This window comes from Propithecus coquereli, unplaced genomic scaffold (assembly GCF_000956105.1).
Source record: "Propithecus coquereli isolate 6110/MARCELLA unplaced genomic scaffold, Pcoq_1.0 Scaffold95, whole genome shotgun sequence".
In the NCBI taxonomy this organism is placed as follows: domain Eukaryota; kingdom Metazoa; phylum Chordata; class Mammalia; order Primates; family Indriidae; genus Propithecus; species Propithecus coquereli.
In genome coordinates, this window is record NW_012155840.1 from 3,562,637 (window position 1) to 3,579,076 (window position 16,440).

Consider the following 16,440-nt stretch of genomic DNA (forward strand, 5'->3'; position numbering starts at 1 on the left):
TTTGACTGCACTTGCCTGCTTTGCATAAAGTCAGCGACTTCGGCTAGTCTGATTTTTGCACACATCCATTTCTTGGCCTCTTTCAGAAAAAGAGTTGGGAAACTTCAGCGGCTGCCAGGAATGGGCTGTCTGGGAGGAAGGGGGCTGGGAGGGTGGGGGAGTAGGTGGCACCACTGACGCCTCTCCCCTGAGAACCTTGAATGGTCCTTGGTCTTAAGAACAATGTGCTAACTGGCAGTTCAGTGGAGTCTTGCTGGAATGGATCATCTTGGGTGAGCTGGGTGAATCACTGGGTCTGGAATTCCTGGAGTTCTGTGACCTCACTTTGCCTGTGGCTTGCCTTCCTCTCCCTCGGTGTCAGGCTGAGACCTTTTGCAGAGAGAGGCTGTCAGTTAGACCTATGGGAGGAGAGAGCCAGTGGTCACACATTTAACACCAGCTCGATAAACAATGTTCATATCCTTTAGATTGGACCTTGCTTATTATTTGGGATTTAGTTAAACATGTTCCTCCAGCAATCCCACAGGTACTAGAAATCACTGTCCGTTTCTCCCCCAGTTTGCTTCCTTTCTAACCTGGAAAGGGGGGATAATGCCAAGGTAGCAAAGCCATACGCTACATCTTTTCCGCCAAGCTCAGCCCTTTAAAAACATAACAAGATCCTTTGAACATAGCTCTGTTTTATCACAGGATCTTTATTGAAGTTTTAATCAACACAAGCAGCTGACAAAATAGGAGATTGCAGATTCGGCTGTACATTATGTATCCTCCTTGTGAGTCTGAAAAAAAAAAATCATAACATTAAAAGAAGAGAAAATAAACAGCCTCGTTTAAAAAACAAATGAATCCCACCAAACCAAGGAAATCCTCTCGCACCCAGAGGAAGGCCTGCCGTGTGGCGTGCCGACCGCAGCCCTGGAGTGTGGAGCCTCGTGGAGATCATTACCATAAAACAAATAACCATCCCGTTTTTGTCACCCACTATGAGTGAACTCGAAACCTCAGGCCTGCGTCCAAAGATTCCTTCTCCACAGGCCTGGCCAGCTCGGGATTAGGCTGACATGTCTACTAGCTGGGAAGTAGGGCACCAGCCCCAGCATCCAAGTCCCAATCCTCTCCTCAGTCCAGCCACTGTGCTGTGGCTCTGGGTGGTGACGCACGTTGTGGCCCATGGGCCCCTCTCCTCACCACTGCCTCCTTTTCCCTTACTTGCTTCCTTTCTTCCCTTTCTCGACAATGGGAAAAACATGAGAGAGTCCCCACGTAGTGTACAAGGGAGCCCGGGATGAGGAGGGAAGAATGCTTCTCTCTTTCTATCCAGAGCTCGGGTCCCTTTGTGAAGCCAGGCTGCTGTCTTGCACTCCATGAAAGGCATCTCTGGGGCCTGCACAGGGATTTTGTTTCAAAAGTGGTCCATGGAAACGATTGAAGAGAGGGCCCCTGGCGGCTGAAGCCCAACTGGCAAGACTCCTGCTTTTCTGACCAAAGCCAGCTCTCTCTTCACTAAGAAAGGAAGAGGATGCAAGATCAGGGAGAGAGTGATCTCCTGGCCACGGGAGGGGGCAGTATTCTGTTGTTTAGTCCTGGATTTGAATCTCAGCTCTACCACTTAGGACGTCTGAGCCTGGCGCCTGGTAAGGTTCTAAAGATTCATTGACAGAGGGCATGGATGGGGAGGAGGAGGATGGGGAGGATGTGGTCCAGATGGGGCACCCAAGCAAGGCGGGAATACAAAGTATGGAAAGCTGAGCTGGATGTGGTCCCTTAGGAAGTTTTCTTGAAGTGATACTTTAACTGCATTGTAAGATAACAGATGAATATCTTTTGGCAGAGAAGCATTGGAAGACTGAAGGTAGAAGTAAGCAAGATGTGATAAGAGGATTGGCCCGAGAGTCGCAGGAAGTCTGAGAGTTGCAAGGGGCCAGAGGCAATGTTGAAGAGCCTTGAAGACGAGGTGGGCTGGGAGTGAGCATCTTATTCTTAAATAGGAGAGTGGCAGGATCTGTCCTCTGGGAATGATTATTGGGCCATCATGGAGTGATAGCAAGTGGACTGGGGGAGCCTGGACACATGACCTGTTCAGGATGGCCACCTGGTATGCGGTATCATGGGTCAGAGCTAAACTCTCAGTATCCGATGAAGAAATGACACAATCTTGACAGGTCTTGGGGTAGGTGGCCATCCTGATCCTACCAACATTGCAGTGGCTTTCATGTAAGAGTTTCCATCTTGGAATAAAGACTTTCCAGGAAGCTTCCCTGGAAGTTCTGTTTCTGTGCATTTTATCAATCTGCAACCAGATCCAGGGAACTGAACCACTAAGCCAAGACTTCTTCCTGTCATCCTTCCCACCCCTTGCTTTTTCAGATACTTGTTCCATGCATGCTCTGCCAGATGGTGGATACAAAGATGGAAGACACTAAGTTCCTCTTCCTAGGTGTCCTCAGCCCACAGGAGATAGAAAAACCAATATACAGACAAGGCCGAAGTTCTGAGCAGGCCAAGAGGACAACATAACTAACTCAATGAGAAGCATAGTTCACAGAAGTTCATCACTCTCAACTGGTCAAGCGCACACAGGAACTTGGCCTCTTTAAAAAAATAAGAGAGGCTCCAAACCTTATTCATTGCAATGGGATGAGAGAGAGGTTGGGGGAAACTGGGGGAAATATACAGAAAGGCATGATTGGGTCTTGCCTTAGCCCATTCAGGTTGCTATAAAAAATACCTAGCCTGGGTAATTTACAAATAATAGAAATTTATTTCTAACAGTTCTAGAGGATGGGAAGTCCAAGATCAAGGCACCAGTATGTTCAGTGTCCTTACATTGTGGAAGGGACAGAGGAATAGGAGGGGTGAACTCATTCCTTCAAGACCTTTCTATAAGGGCAATAATTCCATTCTCAAAGGCTAATCACTTCTAAAAGGACCTACCTCTTAATACTATTGCATTGGGAATTAAGTTTCAATGTGAATTTTGGAGGCATACAAACATTCAAGCCATAGTAGATCTGTCCAGGAACTTGATTTGGTAGAAAAACTAGTCTAGCCCAGCAACAGTAGCACATGCGAGCACTCAGGCTTTCGAGAGACCACTTCGGAGTCAATGCGGAGGTAGAGAATTCTTGGAAAGACTTCACAATTATTCTGGTAACCTTTAACTTCTAGATTTCCCTGGGATACGGAGAGTACTTGCCCATCAGCCTTAGGGAAGAGAAGTAAATTAGGTCAGAACTGCAATTTATCCTCATAGGTCACGTGGGGAGGGCGTTGTCCCAGAGCTTGGGTAACCAACAGCCAGCACCCCCAATCTGTCTCAGGGCAATTACATTAAGTGATTTGAAGTGGTATGAATGGAAATGATTTATTTTGAGAACCTTGTCAGTACTGCTGTTAAATCATTTGTATTTCATTATGGAACACGAGTGGCCTAGACGTTCCCCCAACTACATTCCTTTGCTTCGGGCCCGTGCCATTTCCACAACTGGTTATTTCGGGTGACAATTAACAGGAAATGATGGTAACAGCCCCAGGGTGGTCACTTTTCTGAGGGACTCTGGGTATTAAGTTTCAATTACTTATAGTCTCCCATGTAAGTCTCCAACAGGAAACGAGCTGCCTCTGTAGTTGTCACAGAAAAGCAGTTACCTTTTTCTCCTTCTCGTTCTCTGTTTTGGCAGTCAAGTTTTAGGAAGTTAAACTAAGAGTTAAATGAAAGGTTGTCTGGGGTCTCATCTGTAAGAAACATATCTATTTCTTCCACAGTCCAGACTCTAAAAGACAAAGTCATAAATGGAAAGAATAAGAAGCAAATAATAAAGCCAAACAAAATAGCGTTTATTTGCCTTTTTCCTTTCAAGAGTCTAACCCCGTGCTATTGAGAATGCTCAAGGGAGGGCCCGCAGGTAGAAATGCAACGTCCCCAGAATTTCCTGCCCTTATGGTCTATGTGCGCATTCATTCTCTGAGGAACTTTGCTTCAGGTCAGCAGAATAAGATGCATTGGTTTCCAGGGCAAGGTGGCATACAGGGGTCCCACCCAGACAGGCAGAGCGTGCAGCGCTTTCTGCCGATTGTGGCCATCATGGCTACTGTGGTGCTTTTCTGCTGCCTCTGCAAAGACAGCAAGCAGTGTCTGTTTGAAGTCTGGTCTTTGGGAAGAAGACCCGAGAGAACATGAGCTGGGCTTGTCTGGATATCAAAGTCCAAATTAAAAATTTATTCCAGTGTTTGAAAAATTCCTGGCCAAAACCTTCATATGGATTTAAAAACTACAAACTCCTTGCTTTCTTCAGTGTCTCCAATTGAGGTCTAGAGGATTTATTTCCAAAAAGAAAAAATGAAAGCTAGACCAAATAGTTCCATAAATGGACTCAGGTTAGACGGCTTCTTAGCTAAATCTGTAAGAAGACTAATCTGTTAAACCACTCTGGGCACGCGGGAAGCCCTGGTTTTAGTTATCATTTTTGAATCTTCTTTTTCCCCTTTCCTATCACATGTTAGATCACCTGGCTCTTCACTGCTGGAGCTGGAAAGTGAAGAATGAGAAAGAACTGTTATTCCACAACCCAAGCCCCGCCCCATTACACAGAAAAGTAGAGAAGAAAGCTTTTTTGTGTGTTTTTCAAGTTGTGGGTTTGAGAGGGAAAAAAGGTTGCTAAGCAAACAATCTAATAGCAATTATGAAATTATTGATAACAAGAACATAAAAATCATTAGACAAAACCAGGAAAACATAAATGAGGAAGGAGTGAAAATTTAAGCAATATAGTTAAACCAAGGCCAGTAACAAAATTTACAGAAGAAATAGAACTAACCTGATGTGGGGTATTATTAGTGAAATATTGAAACAGAAGTTGAGAATGATAAATCAGCTCCAAGGGCAAAACAATTAGATAAAGGATCAGGGTGAATATATCAAGTTTAGATTGAAAGCAAAGGGCCGAATAGAAGAAAGTGATAGAACCATGCCAACACACAGAAGCAATGGAAACTACGGGTGGAGACAGCACCAGAACTACAAAGACATCAAGCAACCTGCAAAAAATGAATGCTAAGTCTCAACTGAAGTTATGCAGGTCCTCTGGTCCAGGGTTTTTGCTCTTGTTTCAGTGAACTTTGTGATTTGAAGTATAGCTCATATACCTACCACTAGTGTACAGTTCGATGAATGTTCAGAGTGAACACAGCCATGTGATCACCATTAGAATCTGGCCATGGAGTATTGCCATTACCCAAAAGCTACCTTCATTATTTCCACTCTCCAAGAGTGTCCCCTCTTCAGGCAGCCATCAGCATAGATTAGTTTTGCCTGTTTTTGAAGGTCACGTAGAGTCATACAATACTTTTCATTTCTTCTTTCATTCAACATTATATTTATACCTTTTATCCACATTTGTGCATGTCATGGTAGTTTGTTCATTCTCATTCATATATAGAATTCCATTATATATATACCATAATTTACACCATTCTACTACTAATAGACATTTGTGTTGCTTGTAGCCTTTGACTACTAACAATGGTACTGCTTCGTACATTTTTGTGCATGTCTTCTGGTGCCCTCATTCATGCATTTCTGCGGATATATATCTGTGAGAATGGTTGGGTCAGAGAGTATGGATATGCCAGCTTCAGTAGATACCATAAAACCAGGTTTTCAAAGGAGTTGTGTCTGGTTATGTTCCTGTTAACAGCATGTGAGCGTTTCTGTTGTTTCACATCCACACCGATACTCAGCATTATCAATTTATCTTAAGCGTATATTCTGATGGGTAAATGGTTAATATTAAATTGTGATTTTAATTTGGTACACCTACTTTTGCATCCCTTTGTAAGTTTGTTACCAATTTAGATATCTTCTTTTGTGAAGTGACTATTCAATTATTTTTTTTCCTCATTTTTAATGTATTATATATCTTGCTATATAAGAATCTTTAAATATTCTGGATCCTTTGGTATATTTTTGGAAATATCTTCTCCCTTACCTTTTGACTTACCTTTTAATTCTCTTAAATGCATGGCTGTGTTTTTTCTTTTCTTTTTTCCATGAGCTGTTAATTTTAATAAGACTAATTCATCAATCTGTTGTTTAATGATTAGTAAATTTTATGTCTTGTTCACAATCACCTACACCAAGGTCATGAAGACATTCTCATGTGTTAAATTTTAGAAGTGTTATTGTTCAACTCTTTACACTTAGGTCTATGATCCATATGTAATTGACTTTTGTGTATGGTGTGAGGCAGGGGGATCAAAGATTTGTTTTTTTCTTTTAGAAATCTAATTAATCCAACCATTAATTACAAAAACTATTCTTTACATATCGTACTGCAGTAGTGCCCTTGTTATAAATCAGGTGATTTATGTGCAGCTCTGTTCCTGGACTCTCAACTGTGTTCCATGGATCTATTTGTCTCTATTTACACCAAGATCACACTGCCTTGATTACTGTTGCTTTATAATAAGTTTTGATATCTGATAGTACAAGTCCTTCAGCTTTCTTCTTTTTCAGTTTTGAGTTGATTATTTTTGACACTTTGTATTTCCATATTAATTTTAGAATTAGCTTATTAATTTTCACAAGAAGAAGGAAGGAAGAAAGAAAGGTAGGAAGGAAGGAAGGAAGGAAAGAAGGAAGGAGTGGGGAGAGAGAGAGGGAGGACAGGAAGAAAAGAAGGAAAGAGAGAGAAAACCCGCTGGGATTTTTGACCAGTATTGCACTGAGGCAATAGGCCAATTTGAGAGCATTAACATTTGTACAGCAATTTACGTGATATATCTTTTCATTTATTTACATCTTTAAAAACTATTCTCTGCAATGTTTTGCATTTTTATGCATTGGTCAAGTGCATATGTTGCTAAATTTATTTCTATCAAAGTGCTTGATTTTTCAAATGCTATTATAAATCATATCAAATTTAAAATACTATTTTTCAATATTTGTTGCAAGTATGCAAAAATATAACTGACTTTTGTATAATATGTTGACTTTAGATCATTACTTTAGCTAAATTTACTTACTCATTCTAATAATTCACCTGTAGATTCTATGTATACAATCATGTTCACAGGTAATATGAGGTTCGTGTCTTTTTTAACCCTTAAGTTTAGAAATTTTTTTTTCTTCTCTAAATTACTCTGGCTAGAACCTCCAGTACAATGTTAGATAGAAGTGGTGAGAGTGAATATCCTTGTCTTTTTCCCGACCTCTCTTCTATTAGAAGCTTTCCTATTTTATGATTAAACATGGAATTATTAGATATACCCTTCACAGATTAAGGAGTTCCCTTCTAGTCCTAGTTTGGTGAGAATTATACTCTTTTATCATGACCAAGTACTAAGTTTTATCAAATGCTTTTTATTAATCTTTTGAGATGGTCATGTGGTTTTCCTTCTTTATTCTGTTACTGTGGTGAATTATATTGATAGATTTTAAAATGTAAGACCAACATTGCATTTTTGGAGGAAACTTTTCTTGGTCATGATATTTGATCCTTTTGACATATCTCTAGATTTGATTTGCTAATTTTTTGCTTAGGAGTTTTATATCTATGTTATAGAGAAAGATTGGCCTGTAATTTTTCTCTCCAAATTTTTAATAATATTGCCTTAATATTTTTTTAAAATATCTGTAGGGTGTAAGAGAATGCCAACTGAAAGGTATACCGTGTGCTGGTAGTTGAAAGCAGAAGAAATTATAATTGATTGGAAGCTCAAGGGGGACTTAAAGTGGGAAGTATTTGAGATAAACCTTCAAGGAAAAGTAGAATGTTGACCGTGTAGATAGAAAAGATATTTTTGGCAAAAGGGAAACTTGGAAATAGTCACTTGATAATGTGTAGCAGAGAATTGGGGGAAAATGAGATGGTCTGGACTATCCTAAGACTTGAGTCATAGACAACGAGAAAACACCAAATATATTTTTCAATATTTCGATATGTTCAATATTTGGTTAACATGAGGACAATGTTGAAGAAAGACTCCAAGTTTTCCGACCTGGTGATTGGAAGGATGGAAAACACATTTCCAGAAGAAAAAGGAAAGAGGAAGAGAAATGTAGACTTCATAGGTCCCAGCATAAAAACAAAGGCTGGAGCCACATCAGTGAATGAGCTGTCAAGGCAGGGAACAGCACGAGGACATCGTCGGGTTGAGCCTAGAACCACTGATTTTATTCCCTTTAAGGAGTAAGGCATAAGGTGAGCCTGGGGCCCCGGCCACTGAGAGAGCAGACTTTCCAGTAGGGGAGAGTCCATCGCATCAGACTCTACAGCGTGGCCGAGGGAGGAGGACCAAGAAAGCTACTGGTCTTGGCGTGTAGGAAATCACTGCTGACCATGGTGGTGTTTGCAGAGAGAGTAAATGTTGGTGTCCATGGGAGGAGAGCAAGGAGAGAGCTTCATTCTGAGGCGCATGCTTTTCTGAGCTGTGCAACCCACCCTGTCTTCCACTGGGCAATTACTTATTGGCTCCTTCTGTATGCCAGGCTCCACGCTAGTACTCATTCATTATATGGTGGTGAACAAAATAGACATGATCCCTCTCCTATTGAGCTCATATCTAATGAGGAGCTAAACATCAAATTAACATAAAGAAATAATTAAAATTGGTGATTAGTGCTTAGGGAGAAAGAAGAGGGAATTATGAGAGAGAATAAAAGAAGGAGGCTGATTTAGATTGCAGAGAGGGATCAGGGAGTGCCTGACCAGGGGTTACACGCATGGGGCAAGTATGGATTGTGACAGCATTGACGTAACCGCTTGGGCTGCCCAAGTGCCTCCTTCAGGGGCCACGTACATGCGGAAGTTCTAGAACCTACAGGGCACCCCAACTCCTTAACTTCCTGTAATACCCAGACCTTACTCCCCATCACATGCCTATCTTCAGGAGATAGAGGAATCGGTCTGAAAGCAGAAACCCACCACAAATCAAAAGAAAAGGGGAAAATTTGTAGTCTGAGGCAAAATTTTCTTCAGAAGAACCCAGGGAAGATGAATCTACCACTGTTAAGTTATGACGTTGGGAGATTATGAAGGCTAATATGATTAATTGTAATTATCATTTATAATGTATACTCATAATGATATTGCTTCTAGAACATCTTCATTATCTTTCACTTTTGAAATGCTTGGGTTTCCCAGCAGACTTGAGAAGGGGCTTTTATTAGGCCCAGATCATCAATCCAAACCTTTTAAGGTAAGGGTGTTGCTACCTCAGAAGCCAAAGAGACATTTCCTAGCGTGGAAGGAAAGCACTAAATAGTCATTAGCTTCTTCCATCTGTTTACCAGCCCTCCTGTCATTGGGGTTCGACTGGCCTCAAAATTAACACTCTTCTCTATTTGTCCATCACTGGGCCGAACACAGACGGTGTTCTCAAGTGGCCTCAGGCAGGCTGTGCCAGAGCTAAGTTCCTGGGGAAAAACACGTCTAAATTGAATTTGGTTTATTCAGTTCCATTTGAAATGAAGCCTGTGTTTATAACAAAGACATACTCGATTCTCTTCAAAGCAAGTATCCATTGTCTGATCTAACTGGGCTCAGAAATCCTAATTTGGGGAGTTTTAGCACACTTCATTTATCACTGTGGCAATGTCAAAATCAGGATGGGTTTCTTCCTGCCTCCTGGGCTCCCTTCACGGGAGCAAACTATTCTTTCCCCAAGCTCCATTGAGCCCGCCCTCCACAATGCCTGGCCATCGTCTGTCTGTCTCAGCTTCCTCTGACTACCTTTTTGGGCTTCCCAGGTCTCCTCAGTCTTGTCTCACTTGAACACCTGCTCTACGGGAAGCCATGTTCTTGGCCATTTCGGCTGGCCCGTGCACCTTGACCTGTTTGTGTTAAGACCCTTTGGAATCCACAGGGACAACTCACCAGTGACCAGGGGCAGAGCAGCTGTATCAACTTAGCTTGGGGAAGCTCAAGTATCCAGTGATCTTTGCTATGTGGAGTTTGAAATTAAGCCCAATATATTACTCACGGCAAAACCAGGGGCCAGCCAAGTTAAATAGAGCACTCCCCGAAACATTCGTGGACTGATTAGAGAAGGAAGCTCCGATGTAAAGAGAGGCTATTCTGTGCCTGCCTTTATTTTTTTAAACAACATGCTCTCCACAAGTGAGACAGGAAAAGTAGAAACCTCAAAGAACGATATTTATTAATTTAAAAAGCTTAGGCCCATGACCACATGCCATGTCCCTTTTAACTTCATAATAGTGGCCACACTTTGACTGAGCTCTTCCTCCATCCAGAAACTGTGCTAAGCTCTCTGTAAGCATTTTCTCATTTAATCTTCATGACAACTCCATGATGTAGATACCACTGTTATTAACCCTTGCAGTGGGCAAGCTGAGTCCTAGAGGGAGTAGGCACACACTGCTTTTAAGTGATTGAGCTGGAATTTGAACCCTGGCAGTCTGCCTTTGTGTTGTTACCTGCTCTTAACCAAATGCAAGCACCCAGGAACTTCCCCAAAGAGAAGACCTTGAGAGAAAGCTGTGACATCACCCCATGGGTTTGTAAGTGGACGCCAGTTTTTGTTTGAAAGAATTCTGAAGTCCAGGAGTTCAATAAGGAAAAACACACCCCATTGAACCAAGCAGGGTTTGAGTTTGCAGATTATTTTCCAACCAGAAGGAGTTCATTGACTTGGAGGAAGAAAGAGATCATTTAATGGACTTACAGAAAATATTTTTGTTTTCACTTTTTTTTTTTTCCCCTCCCAGAACAGTTCAAATCTTCCTAGGCCATGGTTCACTCCCTCTGTTGGCTTTTCTACCTGGGATTATTTTGAGAGGCCTAAAGCTAAGTCCCTGTGTCCCCGACTGGCCAGGCCTGACCTAGCATTTGATCAGGGTACCCACACGGCCTTTGCAGCTGCACGTCCACACAGACGTGTTTATGGGAGCCCTGAGAATCTCACTTCTCCAAAAGCCCTGGGAATTAGATTGTTTTCCACATTGAAAGTTTTCATTTGAAAAATAACCCTCTTTGTTTAACTAATGAAAAGGAGAGGCTGTTGCTCCCTTCTCGGGCTGGGTAAGAATTCCATGGGCAGTAATTCTATTTCTCAGTGGAAAATGTTTCAGTTTTTTAATGTTGTTTTGCAGACTGGTCCCTGCCCGGCCCTTGCTCCCAGGACCACACATACACACATGTGCACACTCACCCATGCACAGTGCAGCATTTTCCACCCTTCCCTGTTGGGGGCTGGAGACGGCTGCATCCTCTTTCCAACACCTGCAGAACAAGAACGAGGTGGGTCGGTGGCTGTCACCCAGCCAGAGGCATCCCTGTGTGCACAGGAACAGAATGCTTTCCCGGGCTACGCTCTCAACCCTAGAGGCCGGGCGGGCCACAGAGGAAGGAAACTGGACTCCAGACCTCTCCTGTTGCTGTGCATCTCCATGTCAAGCAATTCTCTCACACCATGGAGGGGGTGGTCTGTAACATTCCCTCCTCATTAGGTCTGTACGAAACGATAAACACAGTGCTGTCATCGTTGGACTTACAATGTGGCCAGCATGGTGCTGAGTGGTCTAGACTGCACAAAACAAATCAAAATATGGCCCCAGGAGACAACGTAGTGGAGGGAGAAAAAGCATGATGCTCAGATTAGACAGACCTGCTCCATCACTGAAACAGCTCAGTCCACGGGCAAGCAATTGCAGAACCACTCTGAGCCTTCGTGTCCACAGCTATGGACAGGGGAAGTTATTTATCTCACAGAGATGTGCAGTGCCGTGGACAGTGTTTGTCACATAGTATATGTCCAAGGAACATCTATCTTTTTCCCTTTCCCTTGTTCTCTGAAAATTAGATATCTCCTTTCTCGCTGAAGAGACAAACCCTATTCCTGTAAAACGAGCTACAAACAATTGAGTGCCATCCCAGCAGAGCTGAGTACAGAGCAGGGCATCCTCACCAGGTCCACTGCAGAGTCAGTGGGCACTATCTGTTGGGGGGGGCTGTGTGTTCTAGGGTTGCAAGATCTGTCACCAGTGAGAACTGTTAAGAATTTAAAGAATTTCCTTTCTCTGGAGTGTAGATATACAAAAGATACACCTGTCCTAAGTGTGTGGCTTAAACACAGCTCTGCTTAAAGTGAGCAAAAGGGCTAGGCAAGATGACCACTATGTGAAAACAGACATCTGGAAGATCCACATGAATTAAATGTAAACAGATTAACTGCTAGCACAGGGTAAATGAGTAGCTTTGAAAGTAGATAGGGATAGTATGAAACAAGTCTGTTGGTCAGACTGCTTTTGGTTTTAAGTGATGGGAGCCCTCTTCTATATTCCCAAGCAAACAAATAAATAAGGAATTTATTGGTTCTTATAACCAAGACATTCTGGATTCAAGCTTCAGCTGGGGCTGAATAAACAAAATCATATTATGCTGTTAGGGTTAGCTGGTTTGCTCTGTCTCTTTCTCTTTCTTTCTCTCCGTCTCTCCCTCTATTTCTTCATTTTGTCTGATAGCCTAATTCTCTCCTCTTTATAATTAGCACCCTACTCTCAGTTTAGCAGCCCCAGCAGAGAGAGAAGCGATAGGTTCAGCCCCAACCCCAAATCTATCACTCCCTAGAGAATAATAAATAATAAGGTGCCATACTTTCTTTGCAGTCGTCAACCGAATGTTTGATGAGTGCCTACTTCATGCCAGGCACTGCTCTAGCCACTGGGGACAGAGTAGTGAACAGGACAGAGGATGCCCTGCTCCCAGGGAACTTACAGTCTCATGAGAGGACAACATTTTAGCTAAATCCTCCTGCTCCCTGCTACTCTGCATCAGGAACCAAACAGAAGTATAAAGCCCCTCAGTTCACAAAGAAGCCATTTTCTTTGCAAAATTGACAGCAAGCCACCAGATACAATTATATACACTGAAGGTTCCCATGTATAAAACAAGTGTATATATTGTCTCTCCACATTCTGGTGAGGGCAGCCTCAGTGTCCACCCCCCTGTTGAATGGCACCTCCTGGGGTTACACAGCAGGAAGCACCGCCAACCAGAAATGGCTGGGGCTCCTACAAGACATCACAGCCTTGGGGGTTCCTACAGAAAACCCTCACATTCATCTGACACACAAGGAACGTAAACAGTTTCCATCACAGGTCGGAGCAACCAGGACAACCCTACAGCTCTTGGGACTGGCCCTGCTTTATCCTGGTTGCAGGAGGTTCCAGAGATAAGAACTGTGCAGCTCCAACTGAGTTGTCAGTTACCCCTGAGGAGCCCAGGGAGACCTTAACAACCCAAGAGTTCTTTTTAATGGGGGAAGGGAGAATATGTGTATGTGTGTGTGTGTGTGTGTGTATATATATATATTCTCTCTCTATATATAGAATATATATATATAAATTATTTGTTCTCTGATCAAAAGAAGGTGGGATGCTCTCTAATCCATGACATGAAATGGAATTATCCCCTGAGTACACCGTAATGGGCACTGTAGTTTTAGGTTAGGGGAGAAAAAATGGCTTCTCCAAACTTCTGTATTTGGAGGGAGGAGTAAATTTGTGTTTCTCGATGACGTGGATGTGTGACGGGGTGGGAGGGAAGTCTCAGCAAGTATAGTTTATTCAGTATTTCTTGAGCGCCTACTACGTGCCAATCCTTTGGTTATATAAAAACAAATAATACAACATCTCTGCTCATGGATGGAGTGGCTGGAGTGGGGTCTTGCCTACAAACCATCCACACTGCAGCGCGTAAGTGTGCACAGCACAACACACTATGATGTGTCCCAGAGACACGGCTGGCTCTTAGCGTGGATGATAAGGATGAACGGTGTTCCCCTCATCGGGTCTCAGAACGGGTGCCTAGAACCCCAGCACAGAGCCTTGTCTGGAAACTGGAGGTTCTGGAGAAAGATAAGGACAGCCTTTAATGTCAAGCCTTGGAGCCACCCGAGGCCACCGCTTGTTAAGCGCGCTTAACCGCCGTAGGCCCAAGGTGGTGTGCGACAAGCATCCCCAGGGCTTGCTGGACAAATCATTAGTTTTTATTATTCTTCTTACTGTCAGGTACTCCGAAATCCACATGGACTGCCCTCATGATTTCAGGTTATCCCAAAAGAGAAACTCAAGAATCAGTGATGAGCACAGCAGGAGAGGGAGCCGGCTGCCTATCTCAAAAGGGCACATCACCATAATCACAGATGTGCCGTGAGCGTATGCAGAAAGAATGTACCGGGGGAGTGTGTGTCAGGAACAGCCGAGAGGATACATACACCAGGTGCCCCTCCCTGCAGCCCTCTCCCCCACCAAACGGTGCCTTCAAAATACGTGATGGGTGCCCACATCTTCTCTGTGACCCTGCAATCCTCCCTTCCCCCGTAGCCACCTTTGCTGCTATTCCACTAAATCTGCCCTGGGTGTCCCCTGGGCTGGCTGTTGCCTTCATATTTCATGCGGAATGTGCAGCTTCCCGGGAGCCCGAGGCATGCCCTGCATTCTGATGCACCGGCCGGCCTGACACCAGCCAGCTCCAGAGCATGCCTAATGAGGAGGCTGACAGTGAGACGGGAGAGTCAGGCCAGGCTGTGGTGCGCCTGCCGCAGACGCGGAGTGGGGCGACGGGGAGGCGCTGAGTGTGGACCAGGGAGAAAGATGGCAGTGGCCTCTTCAAGACGCTGCTCTATCACCAGACGCTACAAACATGGGCCAATTTAAACCACACCGGGACTGGATGGAGCCTCGAATAAACAGCAGTTTAGATCAAGGAACACTCTTGGAGAGAGCACAAAATGAGCAAGGAGAAGTGGTAAAAACGAAGAGAAGGTCGAAGCTTTGAAATCACTCACCTTTCAGTAGGCAGGGCAGCTGCCCATTTTAGTGTTTCTTCTAGGGTAGAGCTTCGTCAAGTTTCCTCAGAGACCACTTCATTATCTAAAAGATTCTGCTGAACAGAAGTTTTTCCTTTCCTTAAAGCCTCATCTACCTTAATTTCACGCATTATTCCTCGTTTTCACTGGCTCTATCAGGATAAATTGGCCCTTTCTTCCCCTGGTATTTAGGGCTTTTATACTTGGGGGTAGAGTATGTACCTACAATCACCATCCCAAAGCTACGAGGATGCAGTGGTAAAATGTACATCTGCCATCTACCTAATGCTTTTCCCAAGCCTGGCCCCATTCGTTCATCCCACCAACTTGATGAGGGGGGTAAGGCTAGGTCCATTTTACAGATGAGAAAACCAAAAGCATCAGAAGTTTATCCAAGGCCATTCATCAGACCAAGGTCTCAAACATGGGCCAGCATCAGGACTTTCAAATGAGCTGGTTACTCATTAAAAAGTTAAAATCTACCGTTCCACTAGAGTCTATGTGGAATGATGTAGCAAGTCATGATTTCTAATAATTTAATTTAGATACAATATTAGCAAATGCAACTTTACACTTACATAGGTGAGATCATTATTTAAGTCATGAAATCTAACAACAAAAATTTCCTTTAAAACTTTGATTTTGTCATTCTGTTTCTCTTTTGCTCTGTGTGTGTGTGTGTGTGTGTGTGTGTGTACGCGCGCACGCACTTCCGTTTTGGCTCTGGGGGTGATAATTTCTTAATAAAATGCTTCATAAAACATATTGTTGAATGTTCACAATGTGCTTCACACTTTTTATTTTCTTATGTCATCCTGACACTGTGAGCTGGGCGATACTGTCCCACTTTGCAGATGAGGAAACTCTTGCTCAGAGCAGGCCAAGACCACAAGCTCTTAAGTGGCAGGACAGGCACCTGTCTGACTTGAAACTCCAGGCTTTTAGCCCCTACAGATAATGCTCATATTAAACCACCTGTTTTGCTGCCGCAGCATATGAATACATCTTTAATACAATACAATGCCCTTTCATTTTCCAGCATCACTGTTCTTCACACACTTCCTCTCCACTGGGTTCTTTATGTATTACCCTCTTTAATACCTGCTCTTTTCCAAAGGAATTGAAATCAGAATCTCAAAGAGATATCTATCCTGCCATGTTCACTGTAGCATTATTCACAATAGTCAAGACATGGAAGAAACCGGAACGTCCATTGACAGATGAACGGATAAAGAAAATGTGGTATGTTCATACAATCGAATACCATTCAGCCTTATAAAAGAAGAAAATCCTGACACTTGTGACAACATGGATAAACCTGGAGGACATTATGCTAAGTGAAATAAGCCAGACACAAAAAGACAAATACCACATGAACCCACTTACATAAGGAATATAAAATGATCAGACTCAGAGAAGCAGAAAGACGAATGTTGGTTGCCAGGGTCTAGGGAGAGGGGAAAATGGGGAGAAGTTGACCCAAGGGCACAAAGTTTCAGCTGTACACTATGGATAAGTCCCAGAGATCTACTGTACAGTGTAGTGCCTATAGTTGACAATACTGTATTGCGCACTTAAAAATTCGCTGAGAAAGTAGATCTTAGGATAAGT

General features: G+C 43.2%; 1 protein-coding gene across 1 annotated transcript; it reads right to left on the minus strand.

Annotated features, from left to right (window-relative positions):
- Positions 1-675: 675 nt before the first annotated feature.
- On the minus strand, positions 676-14,060 carry LOC105826984 (chromosome unknown open reading frame, human C9orf92). The gene is given in 5 exon segments (XM_012665006.1): positions 676-779; positions 11,170-11,207; positions 11,209-11,240; positions 11,728-11,835; positions 14,024-14,060. Coding segments are annotated over 5 exon segments (288 nt in total). The 3' UTR covers positions 676-706.
- Positions 14,061-16,440: the final 2,380 nt, after the last annotated feature.